The sequence below is a fragment of the Rhynchophorus ferrugineus genome, unplaced genomic scaffold, assembly GCF_030347505.1.
Source record: "Rhynchophorus ferrugineus isolate W39M unplaced genomic scaffold, kcgeb_rfMv2 rfM2, whole genome shotgun sequence".
In the NCBI taxonomy this organism is placed as follows: Eukaryota; Metazoa; Arthropoda; class Insecta; order Coleoptera; family Curculionidae; genus Rhynchophorus; species Rhynchophorus ferrugineus.
In genome coordinates this window covers 93,265,484-93,281,405 of record NW_027472581.1, presented here as the reverse complement: position 1 = coordinate 93,281,405, position 15,922 = coordinate 93,265,484, and the positions used below count along the sequence as shown (strand labels likewise).

Here is a 15,922-nt window from a genome sequence, read left to right as displayed (position 1 = left end):
AAAACAACAAGAATTATGTTCTTCTCTGTTCTTGTTATCATAAAATTTTGGCATATATTGATACCTAGTCAATGTCTTTGAAAATGTGTTATAAATCATTTTTGTTCAAATATCTTATTTAGATTAGAATTTTGTTGTATGTCAAAGACAAACTGAACTAAAACTCACAGTGGATACGGCAACATTGCGACGTTTTTACGTCACAAATTTCGATGACGCATATAACAATAAACTTTGAATAGACTATATATGGTCTTTTATACATTTTCCTTTTCGGAATCTGCTCTGTGATTCTGCAACTACTCATTTATTACATTTTAATTACATTATTACATTACTTATTACAAAACAATTATCATGGTTTCTGAAGAAACATGGTTTACGGAAGAAGAAGCTTTGAAGAAAATAAAAAAAGAACAGAGGAAAGGAATAGCTCACTATTTTAAGAAGCATTAAAAGAGGTGCCAAAAATCAGATTGGAATTAAGGTGGTAATCTTGGAAGAATCAATAGAAAGTAAAAATAGAAAAATCGACTTAATATTCCATATTAAACGAAAGACTGATTCTTGATCCCAGTTAAATAGTAACTAGGGGGATATATTAAACAGGTTAACCATAAATAATCAAGTGAATTGCATATAAAGCTATCATGGTCATTGTTGGTCATTGTGAAGACATGATGTACAAATGAATACTTTCAAATATTTTTTTATATAAATTTTCTGCAATCAATAAATCATATTATAACGAAATGAAATGTAAGAAAATTTAGTCAGGATATCAAGGAAATGTATTTAATAGTACCGGGGTCAACTAAATCAAGGATTTGATAATGTTTGACTGAATGTGATTTGACTGTTTGAATGACTGTACACTTTTCTGATTGTTTATGTTGTTTCAGTAATTTTATTATGAATATTTATTTTCCAGTAAGCCGTACGAATCAAAAAAACAAAAATAACCACGATTTAGAGGGCTTTTGATAAGACATGTTATTTCTATAACGAGAAGTTATAAATATACATGATATAAATTTCTCTGTTTCATTCAAATCATTCTAAATTTAAATACTAATTAATTATTATTTCATTTTTTCCTGCGTGATTAATAATTATTGCCATTCGAATTGACTTATGTATGAATTCAAATATATTCTATTCTAAGGATATTAGGTGGTCATTATGGATTCCTATAAAAACCGAAATAAAAAAAGCAACTAAAAAATTATGAGTGATAATTGTAGTTCTCACGCGACCGTCAAAGGGTAAGTAATGTTTTTATAAAAATTTATGATCATTATTCTACATAGTCGTTTTTATTACAAAGATTTTATATATTTTTTAATACCATATTCCTTATCATTTTTAAATATGTAATGTGTTTATATAGTGAATAGAACAAAATTGCATTATATAAGTTATAATTTTCACATCTTCTTGTATAATATTGAACCATTATAAAATTAGTTTTCTTATTTTGTAGTATTCTTCAGCTCTAATAGTTTAAAGTTTAGTTTAAAATTTTGATCACTCGTATATTACTTATAAACTACTATACTACTTATATTACTTTCGCTTAGCTAGAATATATATATATATATATATATATATATATATATATATATATATATATATATATATTGCTTTTATTAAAATATAAACAGCAATTTCTTTTCTATTAACATAATTTTTTTATTTATTAATACATTAATACTAGTCGTTGCCGGCTAACTTACAATATGTGACTACAGTGACTTATCTATAAAGACTAGTTGATCCTTACTTAGTCTCTATTAAAATGAAAGGATCACTATTCAGTATTTTTACCATTTAGTGCACTTCATTACACAACTACACAAGATCACGTCGTTTGGTTTCCTTGAGTCTGCGTCATAGTTCAGTATTGCAACACTTCAGTGTTTACATGGGAAAAAAATCTTCCTCATAACATTTTACGAATCTCTTAATTTCCTCTATGACCATTGGAATCCAAAGGTATCGATGTAAGTAAGCGTTCCTGTAGTATCTGGATTTCTGAAATATTTGTATTATGTTGATATTGATTCTTGCAGAATATAGGTTTTAGTATCTGCTTGTACAGCAGCAAATTATTATATATGGGTAATTTAGTTTTTCTTCTAAATAACCAATAAAATTTTTATATTTTAATTTTAAATCTTGTCTCTATTTATTTTGATGTGCTCCTTCATCCCAAAATACTTAACATTCTTACTGCATGGGATAATAATATTATTCACATTTGTTATTATATGAAGAGCTTTAAGTGATTTCAACACACACTGATTTACGCCCCTTTTGACTTTTTCTCCATGATTCTGTATTTATATATAAAAGCTCTTGCGTCTTACGGTTTTATGGTTGCTTCTTCGATCTCTGTCTCCAACAGCAAGTAACGCAGTGTCATCAGTAAATATGTTCTTTTTACTCTAAGACTACGTCTAAGAATATAGCTGAACATTTTTTTCTCTTCGTGGACTTTTTAAATAATGTCCTTGATTCTTTTACGGGAGTTTTTCAAGTAATCTGGATTTTGCTGGAAGCAGTGAAATTGGTCGATAAGATTTTACTTGGTTTGGTAGTTTGTCCGGTTTTCGGAATCATAACAACTTTTTTCCAAAAATCCTATAACTGCCTTTCTTGGTAATTTTTTTTTAAAACAAGCTTAATCGAAAGATAATCTGATCTGTAAATTATGTTCAAACTCAATAAAAGTAAGACTAAATAAATAAAGTTTAGACTAAATAAAATTAGTCTAAAAGCTTCTTATAAATGATCGGCGATAGCGAAATATGATTAACACTGAAGTAAAACTCCCAAGTATTTGATCATGAAATAAAATGCAATTGATTCTTAATTTCCTCCAATTTACAGGCAATATATTATTACCTACGTAATTTCCTATCAAACACTGTTAATTAATTCCAACCCCTAATTTATAATTATGTTTATAATTGCCAATTTAAATAACACCATTTTTCAATAAACATAAATTCATAAAGTCACTTTTAATGTAACTTAATACTATTTTTTAGTGGTAAAAATGGCACCACTTGAAAACCATAGAGAAACCATGATTTCCACAATTCAGTTAAATAACACCTCTCCAAAATTTGACACAAAGATTGAAAAGAAATATGAAAACCAGATTGTCTGGAAAAATGTGATATTGTTAAGCATTCTACACGGTTTAGTCGTATATGGTTTTTATTTACTTTTTGCTGGTTATGGAAAATGGAAAGTCGTTCTTTTCAGTAAGTAGAACATCCTTTCATATAATTGGTAGAATATTAGCCCTATTATATTCGTTTTCATCACTTTTTGACTGTACCTTTACTAAAATTTTAATTCAATTTGGTAACCAAACATGAGATATAAATGATTTATAAATCATCAACCAATTATATCAATATTCTTCAATTATGATCTATCTTCATCCATCACTTCATTGCCATCACTAATAAACATATGGATAGACTGGAATAGATTCAGGATTAATACAGAAGAAAGTATTAATCTTATGTTCAACTGATAACTAAACAATTGGATATGAAACAATAAAATACCAGGTATAAACTACCCAAAAGAAAGAGCTCGTAACACCAAAGCAAAAAGCAAGAGAGCAGAGTACTAGCTTATACAACTATACTATTAACAAGGGCAGTGTAAAAACTGCCAACAAAATTTAAAAAAATTGTAGTAAAATACCAGTCATATCTAAGTTATTCGAAAAGTTATTGAATAAAAGCTAGCCATACTGACGGCTCAATTTGGAAAATCGTACTACGGATGTAGATGAGAAAACTTGAAAATAAAAAAAATTTGTTCAGTTATATTTCTCTACCTATCCAGCTATATCTATCTTACATTTCTAATCGTCACCTCAGAATTTGGTGACGAGTATTCGGACTTGAAACCCATGGGCTATGTGTGTTGTTACGTTATATTACTGATATCCCTAAACATGGGGAAGTAACAATGGTCAAGTACTGTAAGTAGATGCAAACAGTCATCAATAGCATTACTGAATATAACGTAAAAATGTGGATTTCTCATCTGTCAGTGATGATTGGTTCTAGAGTAATTCCATATGTGAACATTGAAAAATCCTTCGCCATGACACTCAGTGACAATCACAAGTAGCAAGAGCATGTTAATAGGAAACGAGCAGAACTCTGTAAGTTGTTTGGACGACAATTATTTCTCAGCAGATTATAAAAACAAAATTTAAAGCCAATATAGACCTGCGCAATGCAACTACGGGGTTTTACAAGGAAATCGAACATCAATATAAACCAAATTGCCCCATTGTATATTAGATCCACAAAGATATAAAGGTACCAATGGTTAGCGAATATATTAAACAAAATTTACTACCAGTTTGCTAAACAAACACAAAGAACATTGTGAACATAGAAAAATGCTTCGCCATGACACTCAGTGACAATCACAAGTAGCAAGAGCATGTTAATAGGAAACAAGCAGAACTCTGTAAGTTGTTTGGACGACAATTATTTCTCAGCAGAGTATAAAAACAAAATTTAAAGCCAATATAGACCTGCGCGATACAACTACGGGGTTTTACAAGGAAATCGAACATCAATATAAACCAAATTGCCCCATTGTATATTAGATCCACAAAGATATAAAAGTACCAATGGTTAGCGAATATATTAAACAAAATTTACTACCAGTTTGCTAAACAAACACAAAGAACATTGTGAACATAGAAAAATGCTTCGCCATGACACTCAGTGACAATCACAAGTAGCAAGAGCATGTTAATAGGAAACGAGCAGAACTCTGTAAGTTGTTTGGACGACAATTATTTCTCAGCAGAGTATAAAAACAAAATTTAAAGCCAATATAGACCTGCGCGATACAACTACGGGGTTTTACAAGGAAATCGAACATCAATATAAACCAAATTGCCCCATTGTATATTAGATCCACAAAGATATAAAAGTACCAATGGTTAGCGAATATATTAAACAAAATTTACTACCAGTTTGCTAAACAAACACAAAGAACATTGAGTGAATATTGAAACGACTCCTCGATAACAGTGGGCTTACTCGGAAATTGAAGAGGCAAAACACCTTCGATCTAATGGTTTAAATGTTGAAGAAACTGTTTCAAATATTTTTGATCATGTTTTAAAATTAGGTGAAGTGCGCCAGTAGGAGTTCAAATAAGGCTAATTAAGTTTAGAATCTAAAATCTTTAATCTGGATTGTAATGACATTATAATAGACATATTACTATATAGTTGTAGTTAATAACAATGATAAAATGAATTATGGGAGGCCTAAAATATTATTCTAAAACATTCTAGCTCGAACTAAACCTATGATACGAAATACTCAGAATGGATGTTAGTGTCGCTAAACAATATCAATTTATATGAAACACAAAGTCTCATTTAAACGTCAAAATAAAATCAGTATTATTTTTTATGTTAAGTTTCGTTGCATCAATAATTAGTGGCCGTAGAAAATCTGAATATTTAGCTATATCATTGTATTATGTCCGTGAAAAAGTACCCTACGTTTTTAATATTCAAATATATCATTACGTTGTCAACTATTTTGGTATCCATTCGGCAATTTATTATTCATGAGGACTATAAATACGAGGACTATTTTATTGATAAGTCAATAACTTTTTCAATCGATTTCAATGGTTAAAGTGTAGTTTACTGAGATCCATTCTAGCTTCACCAGCACAGGTGACGCCAAACGTTCGACTCGCCTAGAAGTCTTCACGCCAGATATCGTCGATATCCGTGGAATTACACTGAACGATATGAGAAACGAAGTACCTGAGATGGCTGAAGCTCTAGATACGTCAACGTTAATATTTGAATATGAAAATGGCATCTACACGATAATGGGTACCGTTCGACCATAACTGACCTCTTCAGGGGAATGTTTAGCAATGTTCAGCCACTATATAAACGAGTTGTTGTGCCATTTAGAAACATGGATGCATCACAAAATTCCAGAGACCATTACTATTAAGACAATGGATTTCTCCGAGACAGATTGTTGGACAGATTTGATATCAATTTGATGCTAAAACCGCAGCATTTTGCTATGGAAAAGATATTGTTCTATTAGGACAAAGCAGGGGTGCGCATGTGTGTAACACAATGGTAAAAATCTACAAATTGGGATTCGAACTGCTACCCCAACCAGCAAATTTTCCAGATTTGGCCTCCTCTTTTCAAACCTGTATCGATAGGAAGAGAATTGGATAGAATGAAGAGGTCATCGTTGAAACAAACGCCTATTTTGAGGGCCTTGAGAATGACGAATATTCTGCTTTGCACCAAATACACATGGGTGCCCCACACCTACCTGATTTACACCATGGATCTTCAAACTAATGCGGATATAATAATTATGACCTGCGCTGACTACACTGCTGTCCGCTCAGTATATTCTGACCTTAAAACTGATTTGTTCCAACTGCAATGCCGTTTGAATAAAATAACGAGAAAAATGGTTTTATCAATGAAGAATAAAGGCAAAACGAACGAAACCAAGTCCACCACACTACAAGAGAAATGCAAAATTATGTGAGTCTCAACAGATGCGACATCCGCAGCCTCAGCAACCTAATCATGTAGAGAGATGGGAGCTTCGCTCACACGTTGAAGCTATCACATCAAAAAATAAAAAAACAAACTGTGCAGAAGATGGACAACACAGTTGCTTATTTGTTTAAAAACAATTCATTTATTTAAAATAACAGAATGAATTAAACAATATTATATTTAATATTTCACATTGTAGATGCTGTGTATTGGCCATTTATAAGTATTGGTATTACCGCTGGCGCTCACAGACTATGGGCACATAGGACCTACAAGGCAAATTTACCATTAAGAATATATTTAATGTTGGCACACACCGCTGCCGCACAAAATCATATATACGACTGGGTAGGTATCTAAGACAAAGTAATGTTTAAACTCAGTAACTGATTCGAGTATATTCGGTATAAAAATAAAATAATATAAAAATGTGTGTTGAGATGCGGGAGAGAAAACAAGGTTGTAAATTAAACACAATATATTTTCTCTCTTCCTTGAGTAAATTAATACCGAAAGACGAGTTATTTAATTGATAATAAAGAATACATATATATACATTTAAAAGGTATTAATTAATACGTCAAGGATTATGATTCAAATCGCATGTACTTACTATTAACGATACGTGTAGATTGGCTAATATAGACAGGAAATCTATGCTTTCAATAATACTTCAATTAATACAATAACTTCTTCAATTTTTCTTCAATTAATGCTCATTCAATTCTTTCTTCTTCGTTCAATTTAATCAATACTTTCTTCTCCAAAGAAGTCAGTACTTTCTCTCAGCAATACTTTATTCTTCTCATTTTCCATAACACTCTTTTCCTCGGTGTTCATGCAAATTACTGTCAGACTGTCTTCTTGTTGTGAATGCACAGTGTTTTATCGCTGAAGCTCCTCCCTCGGGTTTTTGGTGGTGGTGGACAAGGCTGGTCCAAAAAACCCTTTTCTGTACCACGATTGACTGAGAATATTGGGGTGGGCAACACTCTTCCAGCTAGGAACTTCTCACACTGATAAAACATGTGCGTTTCGGACTCTTAAGGAATTCCCAAAAATTCGACGATTTCGAGTCTTCTTCATATTTCTGGTTAGGTGCCATAAAGAGTCCTCTACCAGGTCTAACATCCAACACGTTTCATCTAGCCTCGGTACTTAAACCCTCGTTATCCTAAAGACTTGACAACCAGCTGATGGGAATCGTCCTTGTTGAACACGTCTGTTCTGTTTACTTGGTATCTTTTTGCCTGTCTATCTACCAGACGTTCAATATACGGCGAACGTTATGTTTTTATCAGGTCATAATTCTTTTCCATATCATAGATATTAAAAACTTCAGTTAAAAGGTCTAATAAATTAGACCCTCTAAAATAGAACCGAAAAAAATCTACAATTAGCGTAACTTACATTTTACATGGCTGTCCCAAACATTCATAATAAATTAGGGTCTTGAACGCCTTGAACCATTAGGTTCAAAATAATAACACACTTTTTCCCAAACTTATATGAATAATTACGTCACAACAATATGTTTAAAACGTTGTCATACCATACCGCACAACAAAAAAGCTGTAAAAATGTTTTCTTGATGGTGAATATGTTAGCTCTAGTTATTACAACTGTTATAACAGCCCATAATTGTATCAATATGAATTCTTCTTAACTTTGTGGTGTCTCCAATCTTTTTTAAGTCTTGAATTAGAACTGGCCAGTTCTCTTGGTTCAGTCTAATTCTCAATATAACAACTCATTTCGTACAATGTAACCGGTCAATTGAAAAGTCCCCTGACTAACACATAGGTGGCGCTACTAGAATTAAATCCATATGTTTTTTAGCTAACCCTAACCCTCAAAAGATGCGCGTATAAATTTGACAGCTATCGGATCATTAGTTTGTGAATTATAGCATTTTGAGTGAAGCACCTTTTGTAATTGTGAAAAAAAAATGGATAAAAACGAATTTCGCCTGTTGATAAAATATTGCTTTTTGAAGGGAAAAAATACAGTTGAAGCAAAAACTTGGCTTGATGTCGAGATTCCGGACACTACCCCAGGAAAATCAACCATCAAAGATTGGTATGCTAAGTTTAGACGTGGTGAAATGAGCACCGAAGACGGTGAACGCAGTGGACGCCCAAAAGAGGTTGATACCGACGAAAATATTTAAAATATCCACAAAATGATTTTGTATGACCGTAACTTGTAATTAAATGAAATAGTAGACACTCTAAAGATATCAACTGAACGTGTACGTCATATCGTTCACGAATATTTGGGTATGAGAAAGCTCTGTGCAAAGTGGGTGCAGCGCGGGCTTGCTTTTGACCAAAAACACCGACGAGTTAATGATTCGGAGCAGTGTTTGAAGATAATCAAGCGTAATAAACTCGAGTTTTTGCGTCGATATGTGACAATGGATGAAACATAGCTGCATCATTTCACTCCGAAGTCCAATCGACTTCCCAATCGATTGAAATGCGCATGAAATAAATTTCATTTACTACCTTGGAAATGGAAGGATCATCAACGGCGACCGTTTGAAAGACGAAATCGCCCAAGACCAGCCGCATTTGACGAAAAAAAAGGGCTGCTTCACCAAGACAATTCACCGTGTCAAAAGTCAATGAAAACGATGGCAAAAATCCATGAATTTTGCTTCGAATTGCTTCCTCATCCACCATATCCCCCAGATCTGCCCCCCAGCGACTATTTCCTATTCTCAGATCTCAAAAGAATGCTCGCTGGGAAGAAATGTTTGTCGAATAAAGAGGTGATCGCCGAAACTGCCTATTTGGAAGCAAAGGACAAATCGTACTACAAAAATGGTAACGAAAAGTTGGAGGGTCGCTATAATCAGTGTATCATGCTTGAAGGGAATTATGCAAAATATGTTTTTTTTATTCAAGAAACTAATTTTGCCAAAAAAAATGTGTTTTACTATGGTAGGCCGGAGACTTTTCAATTGACTTGTTACCATGTGTCAAAAACCACCGACAACATCTCGTTGATGAATACCGATTTCGGCCTTAATTTAATTCGACAAATTATTACACACTCTTACGCAATTAATGGAACCCTCGGAAGAATGCCTAAAGAAGTTTAATAATTTATAGAACAACATGTTCAGAAGCTTCGAAAGCTTCCGAAATAACAATCTCAAGCCTCTCACATACAATAAGTTCCTCCATAACCAATAACGAAATAACCAACCACATTTAAGTCTAAATCCTGCCTGCTCTTCTCTGTGGTTTATCTCTGGCGAGCTCGTTTAACTTATGCTTCCATAAATTTTACAAAGTTTATCCTTTTTTCGGTATTTCAACAATTATTGATTTCGTCCATGCTGCAACAGTCGCCAAGTTTCAGTTTGCAAAAGATTAAGGCTTTAAAACCCCATCGATCTTGATCACTTCTGTCGTCACTTGGTCGACTTCAGCAGTCTTGGATGCAGCAACTTCCAATACGGCAGTCCAACTCATTCTAGCTTTCATAATATCTTCATTTAGTTTGTTGTATTTCTCGAGACTAATGATACATTTCTATCTCGAACTTGAAACGAACTCAAAACAAATATTGTTTAAGATTAATAAAAGTCATATCTTAGAGCTAATTGGAATCATCATTATTTACAAGAACATCATTGTCATTAACAAGAACATCATGTACATTATGCCAAGTTTCAGTTTGCAAAAGATTAAGGCATTAAAACCCCATCGATCTTGATCACTTCTGTCGTCACTTGGTCGACTTCAGCAGTCTTGGATGCAGCAACTTCTAATACGGCAGTCCAACTCACTCTAGCTTTCATAATATCTTCAATTAGTTTGTTGTATTTCTCGAGACTAATGATACATTTCTATCTCTTGAAACGAACTCAAAACAAATATTGTTTAAGATTAAAAAAAGTCATATCTTAGAGCTAATTAGAATCATCATTTACAAGAACATCATTGTCATTAACAAGCACTTGAAGCCAATTTAAACTCGACGCTTTTACATTGTTGAGCGATTTATTTTAATAAATAACACTAAATGAAAGAAAAAGGTAGTTGATCACAAAGTAAATCCGTTTTTAAGGTTAGAGACCACAGGGTACATCACAAATATACAGACACAGATGCCGATCCCCATAATGCAACCCGAGGATTTTTCTTTTCCCACATGGGATGGTTGCTGTACAAGAAGCATAAGGATGTCATCGAAAAGGGTAAAACTATAGATATGAGTGACATACTCGCAGATCCTGTTCTTCGATTTCAGATTAAGTTAGTACCTACATTTTACATACCAAGTATTGATTAAATAACGTATTATATTTCAGATACTACTACCCTCTGGTGTTCGTTATGTATTTTATTCCCGTAGTCATTCCTTGGTATTTCTTTGACAGCCCCCTATGGCATTCCTTTTTAACGTCAACAGGCAGATACGTTTTTACTTTACATGGAACTTGGTGCATAAACAGCGTGGCCCATAAATTTGGAACTAAACCATATGACAAGTAATGTATCTAGTATCTACTACTATCTTCCTCACTCTATAGTCGTTGCAGCTTGTAACTGTTAACAAGAATCTATTCATAGGGACGCCCGGCATGTTTAAAACCATGTTTTAAAATTACGTGAAGTGTACCAGTAGGAGTACATCCATTAAACGCTAATTAAGTTTGGATCCGAAAGCCTAGATCTGCGCTTTAAGAAAAATATTAAAGAAAATTTACTAGATATTGGATAACTAGTTGTAACATGCGTGTCATATGCTTTCTAAATAAAAAATACATAGATTTTAAGCACCGATTGACCACCATAGATAAGACATGGATCGGTCACTATACACTAGAAATGTAACAGTGGGTGGAAGCCATTGATTCAGAGTCAAAAGCTGCCAATCTGCGGTCACATCTGCCTTAAATATAATTTTCAGTCTGTTTGTGGATTCGCATGCAATGAAAGAAATGAAAGAGCGGTGTATGAATATTTTCACAAAATCTAAAATAAAATTGTCGAGAAAAAAATACTGATGTCGGAGAAAGGCTCGATCAAGCTACGGAAAAATAAAATCATTTGTTAAACGAAAATCGCCATCCTTCGCAACTTTTCACATTACCCTCGTATATGTCAATGAAATTTTTAGGGCTGAGAAAAAGTGAAATAAGCTTTCGTGAGTTTCTTCAAGGGACTAACTAGAAAATGGAGTTAGGCATGCGCAATAATATGGAAGTATTTATTGTTAAAAAAATCTCCTTCAACGTCTTCCGATGCTTCTTTTTGATTAAGTCCAATGACCATTTAGAAGTGTTGTTGTTTTTGGAGTTGGATCTTCTTTAAATTATTTTACAACTGGTATTTTATCTTTTATAACAAAATTTTAAATTTATTTATTACATTGTTACTAGTCGTTATCTACGTGTATATCCAGGAGGATAAAGTTTGGTTAACACAGCCATTTTTACTACACCAGATCAAACGGTTTGATTCTCTTGCGCCTGTGTTCTGTTCTGGTGTTATCCAACAGTTGTATAAGTTCGATGTTGACACGAGAATTTAGCCTGCCCCCATGTCTTCTTGCAATTCTCTTGACTTCCTGAGTAACAGTCGGTATCTCGGTATAAGTAATCGGTCATGTAGTATCTTGGTACACCTACAATAATTCTCAGGACTTTGTTCTGGAAAACTGGAAATCTTGTATTATATCCATATTACTTTTCACGGAACATCCCCATAAGTGAATTCCGTATGTCCATAGCGGTTTCAATACTTGCTTGTATAATATGTATGTTGTATGTTGCAATTTATTATGCACTGATAATTCTGATATTCTACCAATTAAACAATATATTTTCCTATATTTTAACCCCAGGTCATTCTTTTTTATTTTTACATGTACCTTCCAGCGACGTTCTGCATCGAGATTCATTTCGATATACTTACCGTTGTTGTTATATAGAATGATTATTAGTATTATTTATTGTTATTGCTTGTGCTTACTATCATTAATTACTATTTTCCAAATTTGAGTCCAATTATATCACATATGTAGAGTAGGTAAAGAATTGGCTCCAATACACTTCCTTGTAGTACACCTGCCTTAGTTTCTTTAATTGTAGAGTAGGCTTCCTCTTGTTCAACTCTAAATATCCCGACTGCAATATAAGATTTCAATAGCTCAGAGTGTTATTTCGATAACATTTTCTGTAGCTTATGAACAAAGCCATACCTCATTAAAGACTTATGCTACATCTAAGAATATAGCTGAACATACGTTTTTGCCTTCATAGGCTTTTTGAATTACATCTGTTGTTCTATGCACCAGGTGAATCGTCGATAATTTATTAACAAACCCAAAATAGGTGTAGGTATTAGGTTTTTTATATCTATAATTGGTTTTAGCCTTTACAAGGGGAATTTTTCAAATACATCACATATTACTGTAACCAGTTTTTATAATTAATGAAGCATATAGAATATTAAATGTCTAATACGATTTAAAAAAACTTAGAGATTTTTGTTAAATTCTATATTTCATTCATGTTCAAGAGCCAATATAACAGGCCAATTGAAACAATTAGTTTTTTTATTCAACATAATTCCTTTCAAGGGTGATACACTGATTATAGCGACCCTGCAACTTTTCGATACCATTTTGGTAGAACGATTTGTTCTTTGCTTCAATATAGGCCTCAGTTTCGGCGATCACCTCTCCATTCGACGAAAATTTCTTCCCAGCGAGCATTCTCTGAGATCTGAGAACAGAAAATAGTCGCTGGGGGACAAATCTGGAGAATACGGTGGATGAGGAAGCGATTGGAAGCCCAATTGATGGATTTTGCCATCCTTTTCACTGACTTGTGAAAACGATGAAGCAGCACTTTCTTTTTCTTCAAATGCGGCCGTTTTTCGGCGATTTCGTTCTTCAAACGGTCCAATAACGCTATGTAATAGTGGCTGTTGATGGTCCTTCCTTGTTCAAAGCAGTCAATGAAAATTATTCCATGCGCATCCCAAAATACAGACGCCATAACCTTGCCAGCCGACTGTTGCGTTTTTCCGCGCTTTGGAGCGGGTTCATCGTGTGCAGTCCACTCGGATGACTGTCGATTGGACTTCGGAGTGAAATGATGGAGCCATGTTTCATCCATTGTCACATATCGATACAAAAACTCGGGTTTTTTATGCTTGATCATCTTCAAACACTGCTCCGAATCATCAACTCGTCGTTGTTTTTGGTCAATAGTAAGCTCGCGCGGCACCCACTTCGCACAGAGCTTTCTCATGCCCAAATATTCGTGAATGATATAAAGCACACGTTGAGTTGATATCTTTTGAGTATCTGCTATTTCATTCAATTTCAATTTATGGTCATTCAAAATCATTTTGTTGATTTTTTAAATGTTTTCGTCGGTAAAAACCTCTTTTGGGCGTCCACTGCGTTCACCGTCCTCGGTGCTAATTTCACCACGTCTAAAGAACATATAGAATTAATTCTAGTAGCGCCATCTATATGTCGGGCCGGGAACGTTTCAATTGACCTGTTGCTTTCGGGCTTCTTCATTAAAATTGTTACAAGTCATAATTAAAATTGCAATATCTCTAGAACCAAATGGACAGTATAGAAATTAAACACTTCACACATTGCCTCATATTTGAATTTCTGCTGTAATAACAATTTTTCTTGATTATGAACATTTTCAGTTCACGAGTTCATTTGTTATTAATTCACTCTCACTAAATTTATACAATTCCTTTATATTTTTAGAAGTATCCGAGCAGTGGATAATTCCGTAATGGGCCCCCTAGGCCTAGGAGAAGGCTGGCACAATTATCACCACGTATTTCCCTGGGATTACAAAACTGGTGAACTTAGCGGCTGCAAATCAAATTTCACCGCAGCATTCATCGAGTTCATGGCGAAATTCGATTGGGCGACGGATTTAAAGAAGGCTTCCGACGAAATGATACGCAAGAGGGTATATAGAACCGGAGACGGCACTTGGAGCAAGATGGACATACTGAAAAAATGCGATTTCTCCAATTCTGAATTTATAGATAACGGGGAATCGTACTGGGGATGGGGTGACAAAGACATGAAGCAAGAAGAGATCCAGGCTATCAATAAATATAATCATATAACAGATTTATAATATATATATCGTAAATTTATATAGTGCTAAAAAACTAATTTATATAAATCTCTTTTATTTTTGTAAAAATCAAAATATATATGTAGTTTAGTTAATGTTGACTCTGTATCAAATATATATATAACTAATAATAAAAATGGTTGATGACAAAATGTAATACACGGTATTATATCTTAATCTTAAAGTGGTATTGTATAATTTACACTTGATCGACTAGATTCATCAAACACTGAAGCTTCAGGAGTAAGAAAGATTCCATACAGTTATTTATTACTACCTAATATTTAAAGTGTTATATTTGTTCCCACATCAGTCCTCTTTGTTAAATATAACAGGTCAATTGAAAAGTCCCCGGCCTACCATAGTAAAACATATTTTTTTGGCAAAATTAGTTTTTTTATTCAACATAATTCCCTTCAAGGGTGATATACTGATTATAGCGACCCTCCAACTATTCGATACCATTTTTGTAGTACGATTTGTCCTTTGCTTCAAAATAGGCCTCAGTTTCGACGATCGCCTCTTCAGTCGACAAAAATTTCTTCCCAGCGAGCATTCTTTTGAAATCTGGGAACAAGAAATAGTCGCTATTGGCCAGATCTGGAGAATACGGTGGATGGATAGATCTTTGCCATCGTTTTCACTGACTTGTGACACGATGCATTCTCTTGGTGAAGCAGCACTTTCTTTTCCTTCAAACGCGGCCGTTTTTCGGCGATTTCGTCCTTCCAACGGTCCAATAACGCTATGGTCCGTCCTTTTTCAAGGTAGCAAATGAAAATTATTCCATGTGCATCCCAAAATACAGACACTATGACCTTGACAGCCGACTGTTGCATTTTCCCACGCTTTGGAGCGGGTTCATCGTGTGCAGTCGGATGGCCGTCAATTGTACTTCGGAGTGAAATGATGGAGCCATGTTTCATCCATTGTCACATATCGACGCAAAAACTCGGATTTATTACGCTTGATCATATTCAAACAGTGCTCCGAATCATCAACTCGTCGTTGTTTTTGATCAAAAGTGAGCTCGCGCGGCACTCAGTTTGCACAGAGTTCTCTCATACCCAAATATTCGTGAATGATATGATGTACACGTTCAATTGATATCTTGAGAGTGTCTGCTATTTCATTCCGTTTCAATTTAGTCATTCAAAATCATT

At 33.9% G+C, this 15,922-nt stretch overlaps 1 protein-coding gene across 1 annotated transcript; it reads left to right on the top strand.

Moving 5' to 3' along the window:
• Positions 1 to 1,177: 1,177 nt before the first annotated feature.
• On the top strand, positions 1,178 to 14,916 carry LOC143191678 (acyl-CoA Delta-9 desaturase). Its single transcript, XM_076397039.1, has 6 exons — positions 1,178 to 1,265; positions 3,054 to 3,272; positions 6,816 to 6,964; positions 10,697 to 10,884; positions 10,941 to 11,120; positions 14,375 to 14,916. The coding sequence occupies exons 2-6, from the start codon at positions 3,062 to 3,064 to the stop codon at positions 14,757 to 14,759; spliced, it is 1,113 nt and encodes a 370-aa protein (XP_076253154.1). The 5' UTR covers positions 1,178 to 1,265; positions 3,054 to 3,061; the 3' UTR covers positions 14,760 to 14,916.
• The last annotated feature ends 1,006 nt before the right edge of the window (positions 14,917 to 15,922 follow it).